A 21,587-nucleotide genomic window follows, 5' to 3' on the forward strand; every position below is an offset into this window, starting at 1 on the left:
CGGGTCGGCGATTCTGTGGTCGTTGTGCTGGTGAAGCTGGCTGTTTTCTGCTGCGGAAATCGGGTGGGAGGAAAAAAGGGAAAAGAGGAGCACGGGAGAAACGCGGAAGTGGTGTGCACTTTAACCACTGCAGCAGCTTAGCTTCAATGTTGCGTGCTCTGCTGACTACGCCACCGGGGGGGGGGCTAGCGCCTGCGTGTCCAGCGCGTTATTGGCACGGCTCGACGCTTCCAGGCTGTTCGGCAGGGCGTTGGCAGGCGGGCTTACAGCGCTCCAGCGGCTCTCTCGGGGGGTTGGTTGTCGGGTACTGCACTGTAGCCGGTCGCAGCGGAGTCGAAAGGTCCAGAAGACCGCTGTGGGTGCCAATCAGCCGGATTGCCAAGCCCACATGTTGGGTCACTGAATCACGTCGTGGGGGGCCTGTGCACACTGTCTCGTAGTGCACAGCCTGCGTGCTGCCGCACAGTACGGCTGCATGGACATGTTTGCTTGCTGTCTGTGGCCCCCGAACTTCCGTCGTCAAACGGGACGTTGGATGACGAAACTCTCTTCTTGGCGATGTTGGTCAATCAATGTTGCATATCTCATTACGATGATCAGGCTTTTGGGCATGACGGTGGTTCATAGAGCGGCCTAGTTGTGAATAGCATCAAGACGGACAACGGCGCTTGTACTTCTATACCCCTAGCCAGGATTTGAGTAGGTTAGTAGAGACCTTGCCCAGCTCCAGCCGTCTGACCGAGGGAGGGAGTCGAGATATCAAGAAAAGGGGCAATGCCCAGGACGCCAATGAATCAATACTATTTCATTCGTACTGACCCTTGCGCTTTTATGAAACCCCGTTGTCAATGCCGTATATGCTTTCATCAGGGTGCACTGCCAGCTTACATTTAGTCAATCCTATGATGGTACAACCCAGCAAGCAAAGCTCGTGACTGTCTCTACACCTCGTCCTGATTCACAGACGCCAGCCATGGCTGCACTGCTAGTGATGTGTCCTTATATTCTTGCCTATGACTACTTATCGACTGGTTTGCTGAGTGAATCAACAACTTGATAGTGAGACTTGAGACGCAATGGCCACTTCCGTTCCCGATGCCAGCCGAGAATGCACCCGTTGGTAGGTAGAGGAAGATAAAGACGACGACAAAGGAGAATGATTAGCAGCTGCAGACACCTTGGCCGTCTGCACTGCACATCTTCATGTATGCTAGTATAACCGCTACTTACATCCGAGGTAGATGGGCCCTGTATCCATCTCGCTACCCAAACAATCAGGTATAGATTTTTATCAACCCTCCGAGGCCCAGTCATCGCAAGGCATATATAAAACAAATGTGCCAAAACCCTTTGCTCTGGCATATGCGCCCTGACTAGACAGTAAACAAATACAATATGGAAAGTGAAGAGGAATCAAGAACCGAATCAATCGACCAAAAAAGAAAGACAGAAATAGCACATCCAACTCCACCATCCGCTCAACCATGTCTCGCACTGAGGCTTGCAAAGGCATCCGGGCTGTGCCGCCCGTTCGTCCAGGCCATGTCCATGCCCAGATTCATGCTCTCTCGGCTAATCTTACGATCCGTCGCAAAGGGATCTGGAGACGCTGCCGCAGGCCCGCTCTTCATGAACGGGTTGTTGGTTCCCGCAACTGGCTGCGACGGGCTCATGGGCGATTGCGCCTGCGTCACTGCAGGCTGCATCGGCATTGGTCTGTCCTCTGGGATGGTTGGTGGTTGTGCGTGCAAGTTAGGGTCGGAGGCCGCGGGGCGTGCTGGTTGCGGCTGGCCGTACAGCGCGAGAATAGACGCCTTGTCCTGACGCTGAGGCTGGTAATATTGCTGCTGTTGCTGCGGCTGCGGCTGCTGCAGCTGTTGCCCGTAGTATTGCGGTTGCTGCGGTTGCTGCTGGAGCATTTGCTGGGGGTACTGCACGCCGTTGTTCAAAAAGGGATTTGTTCCAGTCAAGTGAGGTTGAAGCGGCGTCGGAGTCTGAAACATCGTGGGCTGAGACTGTTCGGGAATCTGGGTGAGAGAAGGCGACGATATCCTCGTCGGCGATCGCGTGAAGGGGTTGTTCGCATATGTCGCGGGCTGGTTAGTGTTCAGGGACAGATTCTGCTGCTGCTGCGGCTGCTGCTGCTGGAACGGAGAGGACGCCGGGGCCTGCGTAAGGAACGGGTTGTAGCCCGTGTGCTGAGGTGCCAGAGGCTGCGTGGCGGGCTGAGGGTATGTCATGCTGCTCTGGAAGCTTAACCCCTGGTATTGTTGAGGAACTGGCGGAGTAGCCTGAGCCTGATGGTACATCGAGAACTGATGGGGCGACGTAACGATTCCTCCAGTATGATGGGGGAAAAGAGGTTGAGCCGCCGGAGACAGGCTCATGTTCTGGAAAGCCTGCGTGACGAGGCCGGCCTGGTGAGCGGGATTCCCATAGGGATTCGTCGAATTCAGAAATGGGTTGTTGGTCTGCAGCGTCCCGGTGGACTGAGCCGTCTGGGGCTGAGCAGGCGGGAACATATCGAAGGGGTTCGTAGACGCTGCCAATGCCGTAGTTGGTCGTCCTGACGCCGATTCCTTCTGTGGCATGCTCAAACCTAGGTTGAGTCCCCCGGCGTTCGAGCCCACCGGCGTCAGCGACCTCGAGGTGCGCAACGTCCGCTCGGCTGTTGGCGCCGGTCCTGGTGACCTGTCGCCTTCGCCGAGACGAACAAGCGCCTCTACAGCACGCTCCAAGTTGCCGTTGACTCCCTTGAGAATAGCAGTGTTTCGCTGGTCGTCCTGGAAGCCCATGTCTCGTAGTCTCGCAAGCTTCTTGTCTGTGTCGTCCTGGCCGTAGTCCACGGTGGCCCCAAACACCTTGGACTGCTTGTTCGCGTGGTTCGCCTGGTTTGCGTGGCTCGAGCTCGACGAGGAATTGGAGTTGGCAAGCTCCTGCGCAGCGGCCGCCTTTGCCTCCTTCTTTGCCCGCGACGACAGTGGGAATATCGACGATGCCGACCGGAATCCGAACTTGGAGTTTTTGGGCGGGAGTGGTGGCGGGGTGCCTTCATCGAGCTGCGGTCTTTTCAGCTTGCCAGCCTGGCCGGCGACATTGTTGATGTATTTCTGCCTGATGAATCTCTCCATTGCCGAGTCCGCCTCGTCCACGTCGATGGGGATCGATGGTTTCTTGTTCTCGGGGTTATATATCTTGTTGGACGCAGCGTTGCCGACTTTCCGCATGTTCTATAGGTAGGCAAAACAGATGAGCTTCAAGCACTTCTAGTGTTGATCAAGAGGGAGGGCGCTCGCTCACGTCGACTTGTTCGTTCGTCCACGCATCCATACTTAGCGACTTGACCTTGGATATGTGCGTGCCCAGCTTTCGATGTATCGCGGCACAGCGCATACATAAGAAGACGCCCAACTGCAATTGCACGGGTTAGCATGTACCATCTCGGGTCGCAGCGGCACAAAGGGTCGTCGAGGAAAGGATATCGTACACTCCATGATGCCCAGCCTGTCACACGGGTCGCGGTTAGCAAACGGTTGCACGACGAGTGCGAGCAGCATCGGAAGTGCATGGTGCATACCTGGGTTTCGCGCGTGACAGTCGGCGCACTGGTCATTGCCTGGCACCGAATGTACCAGCTCCTGCAGAATCGCCTCGTTACGCGCCTGCTGGCGCTTGCTCAGGGTGCCCGACATGACGCTGTCGTGGCTCTCGGGCAATGTGTTGCTTGTCGACCAAGGCGAGCGGAGCAGGAGCAAATGCGCGCGTAAAAAGGTTCAGGCGCTGGCACGACCGGGGTGCTCGTCGCTATGGAGGCACAAGTTGACCAAGCGATTGGAGACCCAGCCGGGCCTGTTCGATTTTCTACGCCTGGGCTGAGTGTAAGATGAGGTCTTGGTATCAGACCAGGGTCATGGCGATGGACACGGGCGAGGGGCCGTGCGGCAGAGGGACGGGCCCGAGGATATCGCAGCTCGCAGACGGCGGAGAGAGAACCAGCAAGAAACGAAGGCAAACAATGAACAACCCAAGCAGACCACGAGGGGAAAAATAGAAAGAAAGAAACAACCGAGACGAGGAGACAGGCGAAGGAAGTGGTGCTAGCGAGACAAAGCGATTCATGGGTGTTGCGATTCGGTTTTGTGACTTTATCCACTGGGGAAAAAGGAGAAGTATCGAATCATTACCCGATGTTCGCCATTAGCCCGCAGCTGCCACACGACCAGCGACAGCGCCACAGCGCATTGTGGGGAGGGGCTAATTACAGGCAGCTGGAGGTGTTCCAGCGGCGCTCCAGAGGTCCTCCAGAGCGGCTTCAGCTGGCCCAGGCCCTGCAGACGACCGTGCTCAGGGCCTGGCTCAGCGCTTCAGCGGCAGCGATGGATTCTGGCAGCGCTCCCTGCGTCCCGTATTTCAGCGCTAATAAATGGCTGGGGTCGGGTGCAATGGAGGGCAGGAATTGGATCTCCAGCTGAGATTGAGACACTAGTCGCAGTGGGGTTAATAATCGATAAGGCTGCAGCTTCCACACCGCAGAGGTACAGTACTGGAGAGACGAGGAACGTGGAAGCCATGTGCAGATGAATCAAGGGCCAGAAGACGAAACAACGTCGCGATGCGATGCCCTCGGTCTGATGGGAGCAAGGCAGAGACGGCTGGTCGTCTCACAAATGGCGCAGTCAGGCAGTGATAATGCTCTGGCTGCAGCGGCTGTCTCGCGGTAACACAGAAGTGCTGTGTTGCCCATGCGTAGGTACCTTATGTTAGCAGACAGCCTTGAGCACAACAACCACGTCTTTTAATTGACCATGTCAGCATACCGGTGGCTCGTGGGTGGTCTCAAGGCACCGGACTCTTTAATCTCTTCAAGTGATTCGTGAGTCGGGGATCGTGCTCGATATCGAAGAATCAGAAAGCCCGCGTTTCCTCTCGGGCCGCACGACTCGCTGGTTCGTCTTGTATCCGATCTCCCTCAGAATGCATCGTCTGGCTCTCGGAACTCCCTCCGCTGCCACCCACCGGGATCAACCGAGACCGACCACCGACATGCTTAGCATCGCGATTAGGTACTAGACAAACTACCTATGTATGAAGACTGTCTCCCAGACTGGCTCGTCCGCCATCTCTAACGTGCCCCCAACCCGAGGCTCCGGGCTTGCCGGTCCACGACATTCTCTTCTCGGCACGGAGTACAGGTGAAGCAACGTCCGTGGATGAAGCCCATCTCACATTTGCCTCCTGGAGTCTGGGCCTCGGTTCCCTTCGCCGTGGTGGTGCCACTGACGCAGAGGTCACCGTAAGCCAGCTGCTGGACACTACAACTGCCCTTCTCGAAGCAATTACAATAGGACGCAACAGAGGCCTGGCGAATTTCCCGACGATTCCACACGGGCAATTTGTCAACAGCTGGCCGAGGCTTCGGATGTCTCCGCAACGCTGGCCGTACCTTGCGCCATCGCCCAGTCCGCCGTTTGCCTGGTCCGAGTTTGTGCTGTCACCGTCCGAGTCCAGCCGCCGACAGCGCCGGCGCAGGCGAGGCCTTGGGGCATATATATATAACGGAGAGAAGACGCTCAGCAGTGGGCTGCGATGCTGACCACTGCATCGGCTGTTCTTCGATGCACGAGTCTGTCTGCATGGTCTGTATGACCTGGATGTCACCGTTGTGCACAAGAGCTTACTGAGCGGTGCCGCAGTCAGCTGGCGGAGGCGGGATTTGGACCCTGGGCCTCAGCCACTTGCACCGAATCCTCACCAGTGCTAACACCTCTCCGAGCTACCAAGACATCCCGTTGCTAATAAAAGACACCCCAGCCACAGCCCCGTGCGGCTGGTACCTCCCGCTTGTACCGGGTGCTCAGGCAGCTTAGGAGGCCAACCACGCCGAGCCCGACAGTTGATTTAACGTGGTCTGTCCATCTCCATCGCCAGCATCAGCTCCCTCTCGCTCCATCCTCACCTCCTAAAAGCCGCTCCTCAGCCACACGCAATCTCACCTCCTTGCTTCAGCTAGCTTGCTGCACCTGCGCGTGTGCTTCCACCGACGATTCCGACGGCACACCTGGAACGTACGATGGACTTGGAGCTCTAAACTACGAAACCTGTTTCGCGACCTTCTGCTACACAACCGACGCTTCGAGGCTTTCCCGGACACGTTTGAGGAGCAATGGCGGGCATAGAGAGGCTCGAGGTCCACAGCAGGGTACGTCCTTTCGAACTTCTCCTCTCCTCAGACGCCACAAGCAGGAAACAAACGGCTGACTGGCAACATGTAGTCCTACATTGTCCGATGGGTCAAGGTCGAGGAGGGCAACACCCTCTCCTGGAGTGTACAACCGCACAAAAAGTCCATGTGAGCAGTAGACGTCCATTGCATGTGAGCCAAAGCGCTCCGCTGTGGCCCTGACTGACCCGTGCAATCATCTAGTAACTTTGGCATTGTCAAGCACCCAGGCAGCGGCGCCACGGGTCTCTCTTCCTCGGCCGGCGACGACATACACTCCCATACCCCCCAGACCCAGGAAGTTGCCGAGGGCAAAGCGAGCCGGTTTGCCAAGAAGGATGTCACGGCACAAGAGCTGCTTTCTAGCAAGGGTTTTATATCGATAAAATGGTTCGGGAAGTGTGAGGCGGACAAGGTGTCCATGGGAGCTTACGACGTGCCCCCTGGGCAGACGGGCATGTACGGCCTGGTCTTTGACAACACCTTCTCCAAGCAGACATCGAAGACGGCCACCTTTGTCGTGCTGACGTATCCTACCGGAGCCGCTCCGCAGAGCGCCAACCATCTCCCGAACTTGCAGATGCCGAATGCCAGTCAGACCAGCTTGGGCGTGCATGGCAGCCCGTCCCATGAGGCGGATCCCGCTGCCTCTGTGGATAGCTTCCATAGCCACCCGAGCAAAGGCCATGCGCGTACCGTGTCTGACGCGACCATGCCGGCCAATTACCACGTCGGAACGCTTTCGAAGAGACGACGGAAGAAGGGACAGGGCTATGCTCGCCGCTTCTTTTCCCTCGATTACTCCACCTGCACCCTGTCCTACTACTACAACCGGAACTCTTCTGCTCTCCGCGGAGCCATCCCCTTGAGCTTGGCTGCCATTGCTGCCGATGAGAGGAGAAGGGAAATCAGCATCGACTCTGGCGCCGAAGTGTGGCATCTCAAGGCACCTAATGACAAGGAATTCCAGGACTGGGCTCGGGCTCTTGAGAAAGCGAGCAAACTGGCCAGAGGTCTGGAAAGCCAGCCGCAGCAGCCAAAGCTCGGCCTGCAAGTCGATCATCGCACTCTACAGCCGGACAACAGCAGCAACGCCGCTGCCAGTCATCAGGCAGGGCGGGACGAAGAGGTTGAATGGCAGCAGGTCGAGACTTTAGTTAGCCGTGTCGTCGGAACTCGCGATGCGCTGCGCCGTCTGACCAAGGAGGTTGCGGCGTTACCGAGGCCGACGTCCTCGTCTTCGCATCACCTAGGTGCTCCGGGGAGTGCCATCGACGACACTGGCGATGGAGCAGAGAGAAAGTCCTTTTGGAAACGCAAGTCTAGCTCTTCGGTAGTGACACCACCCGGAGCGCGTCCGGACTCGGCGACAGTTGAGGACCACCACCACCACCACCACCATCACCACGACGATATGAACAAGCGCAAGTCGAAGGGCGCAACGCAAGAAGAAAAGTCTTTGCAGGATCATTGCGCGGCCTTGCTGGCCGACCTCGATTCCGTTGTCAGCGAGTTCACTGTTCTCATCAACAACAGCAAGCGCCGCCGGATGCCGGCTCCCAAATCTGCCGAGGCCGCATCCCGCTTGAGTCTGGATACAATATCGACTGCAGAAGAGTTCTTTGACGCAGAAGATGCCACGAGGGTTGTCAAGATTGATGCCAGCGACGAGGAGGAGACACATGAGTCGGAGGAGGCTGATGATGCTTCGTCACACGACAACTCGTCCATCTCATCCGTCGAAGAGGATGAGGTGCGGAGTGGCGGCGGCGCAAACGCTCTGTTCCCAGTCAAGCCGAAGAGCCTTACCCCCCTGCCTCTCGACGTCACTATTAACCGCAGGACTGGCATTCCGCCCGCAACAGTGCTGCCCCCCAGTTTGATTGCGTTTGTCCGGAAGAACGTTGGCAAGGATCTTAGCACCATCAGCATGCCCGTTTCCGCAAACGAGCCGATCTCGCTCTTGCAGAAAATTGCAGAACAGCTGGAATACGCGCAACTCCTGGATCAGGCTGTCAAGCGCGGATCGGTAGCCGAGCGACTGCTGTATGTAACCGCCTTTGCCGTCTCACAGTTTAGCAGTGGTCGTGCCAAGGAGCGAGCCATCCGCAAGCCGTTTAACCCCCTGCTTGGAGAGACGTTTGAACTGGTGCGCGCGAACAAGGAAATACCTGGCGGCTTCCGTTTGCTCGTGGAAAAGGTTCAGCACCGACCCGTCAAGCTGGCCATGCAGGCCGAGTCGGCCAGCTGGTCGCTCTCGCAATCTGCCGCCCCAGGTCAGAAGTTTTGGGGCAAGAGTGCCGAGATTACGACTGACGGACGTGTGAGGGTCGTGCTTCGCCTGGCGGACGGATCCGACGAGCTCTACTCGTGGAACATTGCCACGATGTTCCTTCGAAACGTCGTCATGGGCGAGAAGTACGTGGAGCCCGTCGGCACGATGAACGTAGTCAACGATTCGACAGGGCACAAGGCAACGGTTGAGTTCAAGAGCAAGGGCATGTTTGGCGGAAGGGCCGAGGATGTCAGCGTGGAGACGTTTGGGCCGGACGGCAGCAACCTGGGCACCGGGCTGGTCGGCACCTGGACTGGCGCTCTTAAGACGGCTGGCCCTGGAAAGTCTGGCGGCGAGGAGATTTGGCGTGTCGGCAACATGGTGGACAACCCCACGCAGACGTACGGCATGACGGCGTTTGCGGCCTCGCTCAACGAGATCACGGAGATTGAGAAGGGCAAGCTGCCGCCGACCGACTGCAGGCTGCGTCAAGATCAGCGACTCGCCGAGCAGGGTAACCTGGACGAGGCCGAGGTCTGGAAGGTCAGGCTGGAGGAGGCACAGCGCGCCCGTCGCCGTGCCACGGAGGAGCGGGGCGAGGAGCACAAGCCACGGTGGTTCGTCAAGGCGGAGGAGTCTCCGGAGGGCGAGGAGGTGTGGCGGATCAAGACGGGCAAGGACAGCTACTGGGAAGAGCGCGCGCGCGGCACTTGGACTGGCGTTGAGGAAATTTTCAACGTGCCCGAGGAGTAGAGCTTTCCCGGGCATTGTTATTGCGCCTTTGGGTATGAGACAAACGATAGAGCGGTCGAAGCCATTTGAAAGGAAAAAAAGCCACGGGGGGGAAGAAGCGTTTTGCCCTGCACTCTTTGCTGAGAATTGAACCTAGAATCGGGAAACCAGATGAATCATCAATACAAAGTATTACGACGTTCTTGCGGCTGCATGTGTATGACTGCGTCTACTGTTACTGAGAGCTGCTACATAGAGGGATCAACTACTATTACGAAGATGATGGTTTTGTCGATGTGGCGGCAGGGGAGAAACTGTCAGCTGGAGGTTCGTGGCAGATCGCAATCTGCATCTTGGGAAGATGTACATGCTGTGGAAAAGAAAAGAAAAGGAGACCGTCTTGGATGCTTCACCTTTGGAGCTCCTGATCTCCTGTCAGTTACTAGTCGGTCAGTCATACGGTGAGTTCCAAGGTTTATCTACTATGTACTGTAATATGTATAAAGCAAGGTCAGCAAGGTGAATGAATCCGGGCTCCACCTGTTTCACCTAGGAGATTCCGAACTGGCTGTGCGCAAGGCGAGCCAAAGGAAGCAAGGAGAGGAGAGGAGAAGGGGGGGAAGGGGTGGCAATGGTGACGAGCATGGCGGGATCGTCACGACGATGCAAATTTCCCGCGTGTCAAGATGCTGTATCAAGTATGTAGGTACATGCAGTATTACAGTACAGTACATGCGCATGGAGGTAGGGTAATTATACCTACTAGGTAGTCGTTCTGGAAGGACGAGAGATTGTGGATGGTTCCGGGATTATTTGGGGGGTTTAGCGGGCAGAAAAGCTTAGCGGCATTAACTCTGACCAACAAGCTTCAAAGTTGTCACGTCAATGGGATTATACAGTGGTTGGATGGGGATTTCTGGGTTGACTGAAGATGGTGATGGCCCCTGAAGATCGAAAGGTTTGGAGTGGGTTTTTGAGGTTGGATCGGTGCGGTCAAGGGAGTTATTAGTTGCTTGTGTGGTTTGGTTGGTGCATTTACATACTACTCGTACGGACTGGAGATACTGTGCCTGCGTAGCGTAGGGTAGGTACGTGCACAGGAGAAGGGATTGATGTTATTTTTGGTTCGGTGCGTGGAGGTGAGTGAGTGCTGGACGAAAGGGGGATGCCGAGGCGGGTGTTGGAGATGCTCCGATAGGGCGTGTGGAGTGATGCACATGGGTAGGCAGTATTCGTCGTACCTATGTGATGATTCTTGAAGCCGAGGTGTTGCAGCGTATCACGACTCTCGTTTATTGCAAAAGCCATGCCATATGTTGCCTCTCTGAATAATACCTAACTTGCTACTCTAGGAGTAATAAGGTAAGGTAGCTTTCACAACTGAACTTGTGCGTCGATAGGTTCATCATTCTTTCAGTAGGTACTCCGTAGAGAGACAGTGCATGGAACTTGGAGATCCAAGCCGTATGGCTTTCTCGAAGCCAAGACGGTGGAGAGTGGACTCGGGCGGCGTGCAAAGAGGGGCGTCTTGCAGGGATGGAGCGGGAACAAATAACCTTGCTTGGAACGGCCTTGTTCGGGGGCATCCACACACGACGACCGCGTTTCAGCCTGTTCCGCTTTATTCTGGAGAGGCTTGTCTGTGCAGTACAGTGTCTAAGATGGGAGTCGATTTCCTAGGTAGCCGTCAAGAGCTGTTATTATCGAGGATGAGTACCAGGTATGATGAGTGCGAGCCTGTATCACGACGACGAGTTAGGGTACTTTTATTTGACTGCATTCAATGTTTGATACCACCTTGGTAGGCTCGAGTTTTAGGGGGCATCTCACGAGAACACACCCGACTGCAAGACAAAAGGAGGACTAGTATCACTGTAGGTAAGGTACCTTATCATGTACTCGTACTGCTGGAACAGACGGGCACACCAGAGCTCAGGCGTGTGGATCCATGACGATCGGTATATGTCACCACTCGCAGCGCGTTTGATGCTTGGCTCGTCGTGCGTTGAATCTTGTGCCTGGCCGCGCGAAACTGGGTGCAGCCCTCTTCTCTCGTGTTAGCCGAATGCTCGTCTGGCTCGGGACGCCCATTGGCTGCGGGTTCGGGTCCATGTAGCATCTACTACTAGTAGGAGCATAGTATGCGGTAATACGAGCAGCAGCGGGCAGCGCATCACGAATAGACTTTGGCATGGCGCCGCGGAAGACGACGAATCGCATGAGGTGCTGTTTGGGTGGTGCCTGGACCTGGACCTGGACCTGGAAGCCTCAGCAGGATCAATTGAGTTTGCACAGGCTTTTTGCTGTGATGAGCTGCAGGCGGAGGCTGATCAATACCAAAACTCCGTGATCACCTGAGGAAAGAAGAGCAAAGCAGAGCAGAGCAGAGCAGAGCAATTGAAGATTGACGCAAGAAAAGGGCTCGGGCAGTGCCTCACACACTGTCTGCCCATCCCAACCTCGTCGTCCCCCCTCGTCCCCTCGTCCTCACAGCCTCGCTCTCTCCGTGTCCGTTTTGCCTCCCTCTCCCTACCTACATGACAGAGACAGCATGTACTGTACCTCCTTGACCAACTACCTAACTGCACCCAATGGTCGCCAGCTGGCCGTTTCGTAGTGGCGCCAATCAGTGGACCGGCCACTTCGTCTCCCAGTTTCGCAGTGGGTTCGTGTGCGACGCTCTCGCGCCAGCCATTGGAACAGCCGTGGCCCGTCTGGCGGCTTCGCGCTCGCACGTCGCAAAGCTGTGCTTCAATGGCTCAACGGGGATCGAAATCAAAATGCCAATGACAGGCCAGTCGCGGGCCCGCTAAAACGCCGTCCACAGGGTCGTGCAAGGATGGAGGAAGGGAAAAGGGCACTCCAAATCTCGCGGCATGTTCTTGGTGTTTGTGTGTATGTAGGTACATACGAGTAGGAGGTAGTTCTAGTATGCTAGGTACCTTCAGCTGGTGACCTTGTTATGGAGTACCTCCTCCTCCTAGTATTGATTCTTTATTAAACACCCTCCATTCCAGCTGCCCTTTCCTGCCCTTCTTCTCCTCCTCCCTCTTCTTTCCCATCCATCATCTCGTTCCCGCCCAGAGGCTTGTTTTTCTTTCCGACCAACTGTCTTTCTTCACTCGTTTCCAACAAGCCCTCTCTCGTTATCGCAGCATCGCCGCTGCTTCTTCTTCTTCTTTCTCTCCTTCTCCATTGTCTTCTTCTTAGCCAGCCAATCCGTGGTATAATATTCTCGACCCGAACTCGACCTCGTGATTCAGCGCCCTTTCACTCTTTGCAGAGGCTCATTCATCCTTCTATCCATACCGCTTGCCTGTGCTCGTCCGCAGCGCCAATTCAACCACAGCGTTTCCATCCATCCATCAGCGAATCGGTGACACCATGAAGGGACTCGCTCTCCTCTCAGCCGTTGCCGGCCTCGGCGCCGTCATGGCCACTCCCACGCCTTCCAAGAACGACCCTCCCTCCAAGAGGGCCTCGCTGCCCGCCGTCTCGGCCTCTGGAAATGGTCAGTTGGAACGAAACGATGGCTGGCATCAGCATCTTCTTGAACATGATGGGACAATCCGACTGACACGTCTGAATCTGCAGCATTCTGGGCCGATGGCAAGCGCTTCTATCTGCGCGGCATAGACTACCAGCCTGGTGGTGCTGCTGCCAACGAGGATCCCCTCGCTGACCCCAAGACATGCCTCCGAGACATTAAGAACTTCAAGGACCTTGGAGTCAACACTATTCGTGTTTACGCCGTCGACAACTCAAAGGATCACGATGAGTGCATGAATGCCCTCGCCGATGCCGGCATCTACCTGGTTTTGGACGTCAACAACCCGGGCTACTCCATCAACCGCAAGACTCCCGAGCCGTCGTACAACACCATGTATCTTCAGAGCGTCTTTGCCACCGTTGAGATGTTTGCCAAGTATGACAACACGCTGGCCTTCTTCTCCGGCAACGAGGTCATCAACGACGAGCCTGGAACCGATAAGTCTGCTCCCTTCGTCAAGGCTGTCACGCGCGACATGAAGAACTACATGAACGAGCGAGGACTGCGCAAGGTCCCCGTTGGATACTCCGCCGCCGACGTCTCCTCCAACCGCATGCAGACGGCCATGTACATGAACTGCGGCAGCGACGACATGCGCTCCGACTTCTTCGCCTTCAACGACTACTCCTGGTGCAACAGCGACTTCAAGACCTCCGGCTGGGACCAAAAGGTTAAGAACTTCACCGACTATGGCATTCCCATCTTGTAAGTGACACCAGATCCGTTACCTTCTGACAGCCTGCTCATACTTTTTTTCTCTCCTTCTTATAGCCTGTCCGAGTGGGGCTGCATCAAGAACCGTCCTCGCAAGTTTGAGGAACTGTCTGCCCTCATGAGCTCCCAGATGACCAGCGTCTACTCTGGCGGCATCATGTACGAGTACTCCAAGGAAGACAACGACTACGGAATTGTCACTATCGATGGTGACTCCGTCTCCAAGTCGAACGAGTACAACCTCTTCAAGAGCGCCTTGGCCAAGAGCCCGACTCCCACCGGCTCTGGCGGTGCCGCCAGCTCCAGCCACGCTGCCAAGTGCCCGCCCAAGGACCCCAGCTGGAACGTCGACCCCAGCCTGGTTCCCGAGATGCCCTCGGCTGCCAACAAGTACATGAAGAAGGGTGCCGGCGACGGTCCCGGCCTCGGCGGTGACGGCTCTCAGAACGCTGCCGACAGCGGTACTGCCACGGCCAGCGTCACCGGAGGCACGGCTTCTCCCACTGGCACATCCGGCTCCCAGGAGACCGAGTCCGACAGCGCTGCCGGCTCCATCGCACACGGCCCTCTGGACACGACGCCTTTTGTCGTGTCTGGCTTGGCCCTCCTCTTCACCATGTTTGGTACTCTTCTGCTCTAAGTGACTTGAGTCTCTTGTGGATTTGGAAGGATTTTCGTTCCCTTTTTTACTTTGATAATGGAGTGGCCATGTCAACTCTGCGATAGACGGGCAGGCCCTGGTGTACGGGTATGAATGGAATGCGGTTGGCCGTAATGTAAAGGCCGCCGAGTCTGGCTCTGCAAAGACTAGACAGGTACGGGAAGAATGGTTTATTCTTTACAGTCTAGGTTTTGGGGCCATTGTTTATAAGTGCACTGCCCCCCCTTTTTTTATCTTCTTAACATGAATTTTTTGGTCATTCTTGGTGTGATTGAAGCTGCTCGAGTCTGCTTCGTACGAGTTCCGTAATCAGAAGCTTCCCCGGATTCGGGCGATTGGCCGCTGCCCCACTATTGCAGCTGTGCCTCGGCTTCGCTGAAGAATACATGTATTACTGTAAGCAACGGCAACACAGGGTGAGCCGAGATGCTTTCAACAACTGCATCTCCATGATTGCTCCTGGAACGACTTGACTTGTTCACTGCCATTGTAGCCTCCTCCATCTACGGCCCAGGCTCTGTCTATCCTACCACAATTGACCGTCTGCTGGCTCCTTCACCCACACGATTCCGCAGCATCATCATTTGAATCTACAGCCCAGATCGCATCACAACCATCACCATGGCGCCACCATCCTCATCCTCATCCTCCTCCCCCCCCTCTCCCTCCCCCGAAACCCCGCTCCCCTCGTACGCCGCCTACAAGTTCTTCAGCGTCACGTCCCCCGCGCCGTTCGTCGCGCACGTGCAGATCCAGCGGCCGGACAAGCTCAACGCCTTCTCCGAGGCCATGTGGCTCGAGTTTGGGCGCGTCTTTGGGCAGCTCAGCGGGGACGCGGACGTGCGGGCCGTGGTGCTGACGGGGGCCGGAGAGAGGGCCTTTACGGCAGGGCTGGATGTCCAGGCCGCGGCTCAGGACGGGAACTTGACGGGTGCTGCAAACGGCGGAAAGGTGGATGCGGCGAGGAGGGCCAAGGCGTTGAGGGCGCAGATTGAGGAGTTTCAGGGGAGTATTGGGGCGATGGAGAAGTGTGAGAAGCGTGAGTCTTTTTTTTTTTCTTTCTTTCCTAACTTTCTTGTCTTTTCGTTATGTCTTGTCGAGACTTGCGAATGCCTTTGTCTTTTGTTCTGTTTCCGTCTTTGGGTTGAGGGAAGGAGATGAGAAGGTGGTTTTCATTTCTTGATTCCTGTTCTGTTTTCTATTTATATGAAGAGACGAGGTAACATGAACTTTGTCTAACCTTTTCCCACCAGCCGTCATTTGCGCCATGCATGGCATCTCCCTCGGCCTGGCCATCGACATTGCCTGCTGCGCCGACATCCGCATCTGCGCGTCCAACACGCGCTTCGCCGTCAAGGAGGTGGACATTGGGCTCGCGGCGGACATTGGCACGCTCGCGCGGCTGCCCAAGCTCGTGGGGTCGACGTCGTGGGTCAAGGAGGTGTGCCTGACGGCGCGCGACTTCTCGGCGCAGGAGGCGCTCGCCGTCGGCTTCGTGAGCCAGGTGCACGAGGGCAAGGAGGCGACGGTGCGGGCGGCGGTCGGGCTGGCGGCGGCGCTGGCGGGCAAGAGCCCCGTGGCGGTGCAGGGGACCAAGGAGCTGCTCAACCACGCGCGGGACCACGGCGTGGCGGAGAACCTGAGGTATACGCAGCTGTGGAACTCGGCGGCGCTGCAGGGGGAGGATTTCCCGGCGGCGATATTGAGTGTTTTGAAGAAGCAGAGGCCGACGTTTGCGAAGCTGTAAACGTGGTTTTTTGAAGACGAGGTGAATGGGGGGGGGGGGGGGGGGGGTTTGGGGGGATGGTTTGGATCTTTTTGTGATGTAGATGGACGTATCCGGTAATGCCACAGGTTCGTGTTCATGGGGTCGCTAGAAGAAGGCATATTGCGTTGAACATCCGATCGCGTGTAATTCTACTCGGAGCCGGACTCGTCCACGGGAGGAAGATTCTCTTTGAGGCGCTATGAAGAACGATAAAAAAAGTCAGCATGTGAATATGACGACGAAGCAAGGCACGAGAGAAAAGTAGTGAGGTTTTGTTGTCAAAACGTACGTCCTCGAGCTTCTGCTTGAGGAGCTGCACCATGTTCTCCTTGACGACGACGCGCTCCTCGTCGAGGTCCTCGATGATGAAGTCGTGGTTGACGCTGTCGATGTTGACGATGATGGACTTGATGGAGGGATCGCATTCGATCAGGACGCCTAGCCGAGAAGCAAAAGAATAGGTTTAGCTAATGAAGGGATATTTTTACAGGTGGATGAGTGTGTGTGTGTGTACCTCGGATGGCACGCGGCATGTTGGGCTTGTTGCTGTAGGTAGCTGGGCTGGATTTTGTGGTGAGAAGATATTGAAGTTGACGATGCGGTGGTGAGTATGTAAGATCTGTATGGAAAGGCAAGGCTATAATAATAAGAGTAGGTGATGATGTCGGTATGTCGGCAAAATGGTAAAGCCGCGCCAGAGGTTCCAGTTCGATTTGATCTCTCGTAGCGGGTCTTGGGGGGCTTGCGGGCGCTGAGGGAGTGGGACAGTTGAGAGCTGGAGGGCTTGGGAGGGCTCCAGTCCGTCGCTTTAGCGCCCGGATGGCGGGCGGGTGGACCTGAGAGGGATCCGGGCAGTCTCCCGGTTTCTAGAAGTGATGATAAGTAGACGGGTATGGAAGTACATGTACTGAGCTTCATTAGCTACGTTATGCTTCTGATGAGTTGAAGATGGAGGCGTCTGGTAGGCTGTTGTCTCATGTAACTTGATCGTGAAGTGATTGGAACAATATTTGTCGAGTCTCTATGTTCAAGTCTGGTGCCACCCCTCGGCATCACTCTGCCGTTGATGCTCCCCGCATTTCGAGACTTGACCAGCAACATACATGTAATGTAGACACCACCACCACCATCAGCAGCTGCTCACACGGGTAATATCGCGTGTACCTTTTTCGTCGTATTGATCCCCCCTACGATTTGATTCAAACCCGAGCACATAGACACGTAATTCTGCCACCCAGTCCTGCCCGTTCCTCTTGTCTCTCCGACACCACCACTACGGATAACTAGGGCCGCAGAGCATGAAGCCACTCTCCCCTCTTCGGCGAGGATCTGCTCACGGCATTTCCCTTACATGTATGTACCTATGTACGAGTACATACATCAGTTATTACAGGTGGTTGATAATTGGAATTGGATTACTACTACGATGGACGGCCCGCGGATGGATTGGGAGCTCCGGCATGTTTTGCGAATGACGTCTTGCATAGAAGGTCCGTTTCCGAGTACGAGGCCGGTCTCGATAAGAGTTCCTTTTGCGCCTCTAAGGCTGTGCTGAGACGCTTTGCCTTTGTTTTCCTGTTTTCCTCTCTCTTACAATTTGCGGCCTTGTTTCTTCTACGTGACTTGCTCTGCTTGATTCTTTGATGCCCAGCGCAAGTGCGAGCGCTTTGTCTTGGATTCGTTTCGTTCTATTATTACTTTGGCTCTCTGTAGAGAGGATGCCGTTACGGTATTGAGCGGCAGCATTTGCGACGCCTACCAAGAACAGTCACTTTCAGCAATATTGCGCGGGGAAGCTCAAACAATATCCCCCCCCTCAACACATCCTTCGACATCTTGACGAGACCTCCATCATCGCCAGCATGAACTCGGGCCAGCCAACGTCCACCCGGCCGCTGACATACGTCATCATCCCCCTCCTCGCCCTCTTCGTCATCTGCTCGACAGGCCTCTTCTTCCACGTCCGCCGGCGCCGGCGCCGCCTCATCGCCGCCGACAGCTCCATCTGGGGCCGCGGCCGGTGGGTGACGCGGGACGGCACCCTCGTCTTCGTCCCGCGGCACAGCAGGCGGAGTCCCTGGGGCGGGCTTCACTCCCAGGAGGGCCTCAACGAGCTGGGGGAGGCGCCGCCGCCGTACAAGTTCAAGGTGTTGCCCGGGGAGGGGGGCGGAGCTGCTGAGGAGGGGGCGCCGCCGACGACGACGACGGCGGCGACGACGGAGTTGAGAGATATGGAGGAGGGGAGGAGGCCGCCTGAGTATGGTGCTGAGCATGTTGCTGAGCCGCCGCCGGCTGTGGTGGCGGATGAGAGGAGGACGGGGGCTTGATGGGCTTGGTGGGAAGGGGAGGGGGGGATTTGTCTCATCTGTGGGAAATCACGGTCAATTTGGGGTGATGGTGTTGTTTACTCTTGTGCGAGGGCGAAGCATCCATCTTTTTCTTCTAATACATGTATCAGGATCTTGAGTTTCGGGTTGTCGACAGGCGGATGGCGTTGTGGGCGAACGGGCGATACCAATCTACTCTATACTTTTTTCTTCGAGGTTGATGTATATGCATTTTGTTACCTGCTCTTCTCGGACAATGAACGGGGTCAATGGGTTCTCGGGAAGGACTTCCGTCAAGTGTTGGATACTAGCAACATGATTGATGTTCCTCATCCGAGACATGAGCCCCCCCTTTTGACCAGCACAAGGAAGCACTATGATGGCGGAGCTGGCAGGCCGGATGTTTGACTTGCAAGACAGACTGTCTGAGAAAAGGCAAATCTTGGCCATGTCTGACGTGTAAGTAGTTGTCCATCATGTTCCGCCCCAATCCATTTCGTCTCATCTACGACCACGACGCAAAGCTTTTAGGGGGAGGAGAGGATTTCGTGCAACTTGATGCCTAGCAGCCACACTCCATTCGTTACATCTAGGAAGAGATCGCACAACTACTGGGTAGTCCAATGCGTAATTCAGTGTCCTCGTCGTCTCTCACTCTGACCCGGCTCACGCTTCACAGTCCTCGTGTCGGAACGAGAGACTCGCACAGAGCATCTGTTCGTTGCCGAAGGCCCCATGTCGACGAGAAGCACAAAAGGGGGGTACTTTGTACGCTGGCGTGGCACAATATCATACCTACACTTGTCCAACTTGTCTACCACGAAATTGTGTCTCTATCGTTAGGTAGGTATGCTGGGAGGTCTACTTGTACCTTTTGCAAGTTTTCGTTGAGGAGCATACGCGGCAACACTTTGATGGACTACGACCAAGGCATATGGGGGCGAGGATAGCGTGTAAGCGTCTTGGAGCAGCGGTGTGATTCTCCGAGACGAAGAGGCCTTTTTTGGAGCATGTTCTAGACGGGACTGAATCAAACGAGGGTCTCATGGACACCGAAGTTGCAATGTGTATCTCGCCAAGGTGGTTCACTTCACTTGTAGTTCAGTACCTGATGCTATCGCGTGCCAAACAGATCTGCTGTCGACTGACGAGGAGTAGCCGACAAAACAGCCTCCCCATTGCTCGAATGCCGTTGCATCGAAAACAACTGAAGCCATTTGGCTGGAGTAGCGATAGAGACCACTTACCTTCAATACGTTAGGGGGGTCCATGTCTGTAAGACAGCACTCTGAGCCACGGCATGCTCCCCGGTTTCCTGTCACTGTGGAATAAGCTCCGCTTCGCACCAGAGGCCTTGTTTGGTAAAACAGACCACGACATTTTCTGTGCTGTGGGAGCATCTTGGGAATGGGAATTTGGCTCTGGAAATACTCGACTGCTTGCTCATCCGCGCAAATGGTCACCTTGGGACTGCTGGGGTATCATAGCCAGCATTGGCATCAGAAATGCGCTGAAAAAAAAAAAAAGGCGGACTTCGACTCAGCCCTATCTCTGTCAACTTGAAACGCAACCGAAGACGTAGGCGAAGAGCTGTAGGCGCAAGCTGCGCGCAATCGGCAAGGGAAGACGGCTGGCGATGCACGAGGATGGCGGATTGCAAGCGCACAATCGCACGGGTGCGAGTCCAGATCGGCTCTCCGTTGCATGTAACATGGGCAGAGCACGAACCTGGAAGTGATATTACCAGCAGACGCAGTCGAAGCCCATCCATGCACATCACCTACTAGAGACGCCCACTTTCAGCCCTCGCGTCTCTGCTTCTGGCTCCTCTGTTCCTGTTCCTGTTCCTGTCCCTGATCCTGTTCTGTCACTTCTAGAAAGCGCGAAAATCATGAATACTAGTACTGCGGCAATGCCTGTCCGTTACCCTGCCAGCCGTGACGTGACGACGGTTCGAATTCAGCCATTGGCGGCGGGGGTCTCGCTTGGCTGGTTCACTGTTCACTGTTCGGGGCGGGTCTGGAGCTGTCTGCACTGGGCTCAATGCTTCCATCCCATGTGCCAGCCCAGGGGGTGTGGCATCACAAGGGCTCCAGGCTATGGCCGAATGGCTGGCGGCTGCGGTGCGGCGCGGCTTTGGGGAGAGGCTGAATGGAGGCCATGCTGCTGTCGGGACGAGCGAGAGCCTGAGAGTCCACGGTACGGAGGGGGAACCTGGAAGGGACATGGACTTTGCGAGCGTCCGCTAGAGCATGCAGATGAGGGAATATCAAGCTGGAGCTGAGCTGGGAGCGAACAGCAGGATAGCCCATGAATAGGTGTAATGTACATGTAGGTATGTATGATGGTGTTGGGCGTCAACGGCCCTCCAGGTTGTGTTGAACAGGCGCTGATGCTGATGCTGATGCTGATGCTGGTCATGGCCTGGACACGAGCAGCTGCCAGCTCCCGATTCGCCCTCTCTCTCTCTCTCTCCCTCTCTCCTTTTCCCTGGCCAGAGGTACACACGTACGAGTACACGCGAGTAATCGTGTGGTAGCGCAAGCTCGTGCAACGGCGCTGTATCACCAGCCTCGTCCTTTTCCCTCTCTTGCCTGCGTCTCCAGTCTGGTATTCGAGCTCTGCTCTACTACTATTATTACTGCGCCACTGACTAAAGCCAAGTTTGAGCGCAAGGGGGTGGAAACCAGCGAAGATGCAGAATCAACCTCGAATAGGTAATACATACATAGAAAGGGAAGAAGAGGAAGCTGGAGAAGAAAAAAAAAAAAAAGAAGTGGCTGGTTTGGACGGTGCAAATCTGGCCCAATCCAATGGATCCCATCACTGCCCTGATCTCTGCCCGTCCGAGATAGTAGCGCACCTTCCATCGCTGCTGACTAGAGGTACCGCCCAGGTACGCGCAGGTTCCCGGTACCACCTACTGCCCACAGGCTCCGCGCGCCCTGAAGCCTCGGACCCTCTAGGCTCTCCAGGCCCTGCTGGGAGCGGCTTAGTGCTCAGCTAGCACACCCGTCCAGCGGCACCACCCACCCCTGCCGGCGCCATTGGGCCAGCCTCCAGCACATCGGCAGCGCCAACTCATCAAGCAGAGGCCCCAGCCCGCTTCGGGACAATAACAACGGGAACCTCCATCGAATCCATCCATCTCATCGCTCTCCTCCTCACTCCAACCTTTTGCATCGCAGTGCATCGCATCGCATCGCATCGCCCACCTGCGCCCCTCGCCTCTCTCTGTCCCGCTGCCCGCGTCTCGTCCGGAGACGACAATCAAAGGGAAGAAAGAAGACGAGCGGCGCTTCACTGGAGCGTGGAAGCCTCACAGACCACCGCCAGACGC

The 21,587-nt window shown here is 56.0% G+C and overlaps 6 protein-coding genes across 6 annotated transcripts; 4 read left to right on the forward strand and 2 right to left on the reverse strand.

Moving 5' to 3' along the window:
- Nucleotides 1–1,478: 1,478 nt before the first annotated feature.
- On the reverse strand, nt 1,479–3,692 carry TRIREDRAFT_5400 (uncharacterized protein; the record flags this gene model as incomplete). The annotated part of the gene is made up of 4 exons (XM_006968352.1): nt 1,479–3,230; nt 3,301–3,411; nt 3,488–3,504; nt 3,578–3,692. The coding sequence occupies 4 exons, from the start codon at nt 3,690–3,692 to the stop codon at nt 1,479–1,481; spliced, it is 1,995 nt and encodes a 664-aa protein (XP_006968414.1).
- A 2,250-nt stretch (nt 3,693–5,942) lies between these two features.
- On the forward strand, nt 5,943–9,427 carry TRIREDRAFT_51443 (uncharacterized protein). Its single transcript, XM_006968403.1, has 3 exons — nt 5,943–6,199; nt 6,273–6,349; nt 6,425–9,427. The coding sequence occupies exons 1-3, from the start codon at nt 6,164–6,166 to the stop codon at nt 9,246–9,248; spliced, it is 2,937 nt and encodes a 978-aa protein (XP_006968465.1). The 5' UTR covers nt 5,943–6,163; the 3' UTR covers nt 9,249–9,427.
- Nucleotides 9,428–12,337: 2,910 nt separating this feature from the next.
- On the forward strand, nt 12,338–14,379 carry TRIREDRAFT_123538 (glycoside hydrolase family 72). Its single transcript, XM_006968404.1, has 3 exons — nt 12,338–12,738; nt 12,822–13,482; nt 13,549–14,379. Exons 1-3 carry the CDS (start codon nt 12,612–12,614, stop codon nt 14,129–14,131), a joined length of 1,371 nt encoding a protein of 456 aa, XP_006968466.1. The 5' UTR covers nt 12,338–12,611; the 3' UTR covers nt 14,132–14,379.
- Nucleotides 14,380–14,773: 394 nt separating this feature from the next.
- Nucleotides 14,774–15,899, forward strand: TRIREDRAFT_5403 (uncharacterized protein; the record flags this gene model as incomplete). The annotated part of the gene is made up of 2 exons (XM_006968353.1): nt 14,774–15,191; nt 15,406–15,899. 2 exons carry the CDS (start codon nt 14,774–14,776, stop codon nt 15,897–15,899), a joined length of 912 nt encoding a protein of 303 aa, XP_006968415.1.
- Nucleotides 15,900–16,069: 170 nt separating this feature from the next.
- Nucleotides 16,070–16,453, reverse strand: TRIREDRAFT_110931 (uncharacterized protein; the record flags this gene model as incomplete). The annotated part of the gene is made up of 3 exons (XM_006968465.1): nt 16,070–16,117; nt 16,210–16,358; nt 16,435–16,453. The coding sequence occupies 3 exons, from the start codon at nt 16,451–16,453 to the stop codon at nt 16,070–16,072; spliced, it is 216 nt and encodes a 71-aa protein (XP_006968527.1).
- Nucleotides 16,454–17,782: 1,329 nt separating this feature from the next.
- On the forward strand, nt 17,783–18,359 carry TRIREDRAFT_123539 (uncharacterized protein; the record flags this gene model as incomplete). Its single annotated transcript, XM_006968405.1, has 1 exon — nt 17,783–18,359. One exon carries the CDS (start codon nt 17,783–17,785, stop codon nt 18,245–18,247), a length of 465 nt encoding a protein of 154 aa, XP_006968467.1. The 3' UTR covers nt 18,248–18,359.
- Nucleotides 18,360–21,587: the final 3,228 nt, after the last annotated feature.

Source organism: Trichoderma reesei (genome assembly GCF_000167675.1).
Source record: "Trichoderma reesei QM6a unplaced genomic scaffold TRIREscaffold_23, whole genome shotgun sequence".
In the NCBI taxonomy this organism is placed as follows: Eukaryota; Fungi; Ascomycota; class Sordariomycetes; order Hypocreales; family Hypocreaceae; genus Trichoderma; species Trichoderma reesei.

Coding starts and splice junctions, on each gene's coding strand:
- TRIREDRAFT_51443 (XM_006968403.1), top strand. CDS start 6,164: ATGGCGGGCATAGAGAGGCTCGAGGTCCACAGCAGG. Junction 6,200..6,272: donor GGCTCGAGGTCCACAGCAGG/GTACGTCCTTTC, acceptor GGCAACATGTAG/TCCTACATTGTCCGATGGGT. Junction 6,350..6,424: donor CAACCGCACAAAAAGTCCAT/GTGAGCAGTAGA, acceptor GCAATCATCTAG/TAACTTTGGCATTGTCAAGC.
- TRIREDRAFT_123538 (XM_006968404.1), top strand. CDS start 12,612: ATGAAGGGACTCGCTCTCCTCTCAGCCGTTGCCGGCCTCGGCGCCGTC. Junction 12,739..12,821: donor CGTCTCGGCCTCTGGAAATG/GTCAGTTGGAAC, acceptor CTGAATCTGCAG/CATTCTGGGCCGATGGCAAG. Junction 13,483..13,548: donor GACTATGGCATTCCCATCTT/GTAAGTGACACC, acceptor TCCTTCTTATAG/CCTGTCCGAGTGGGGCTGCA.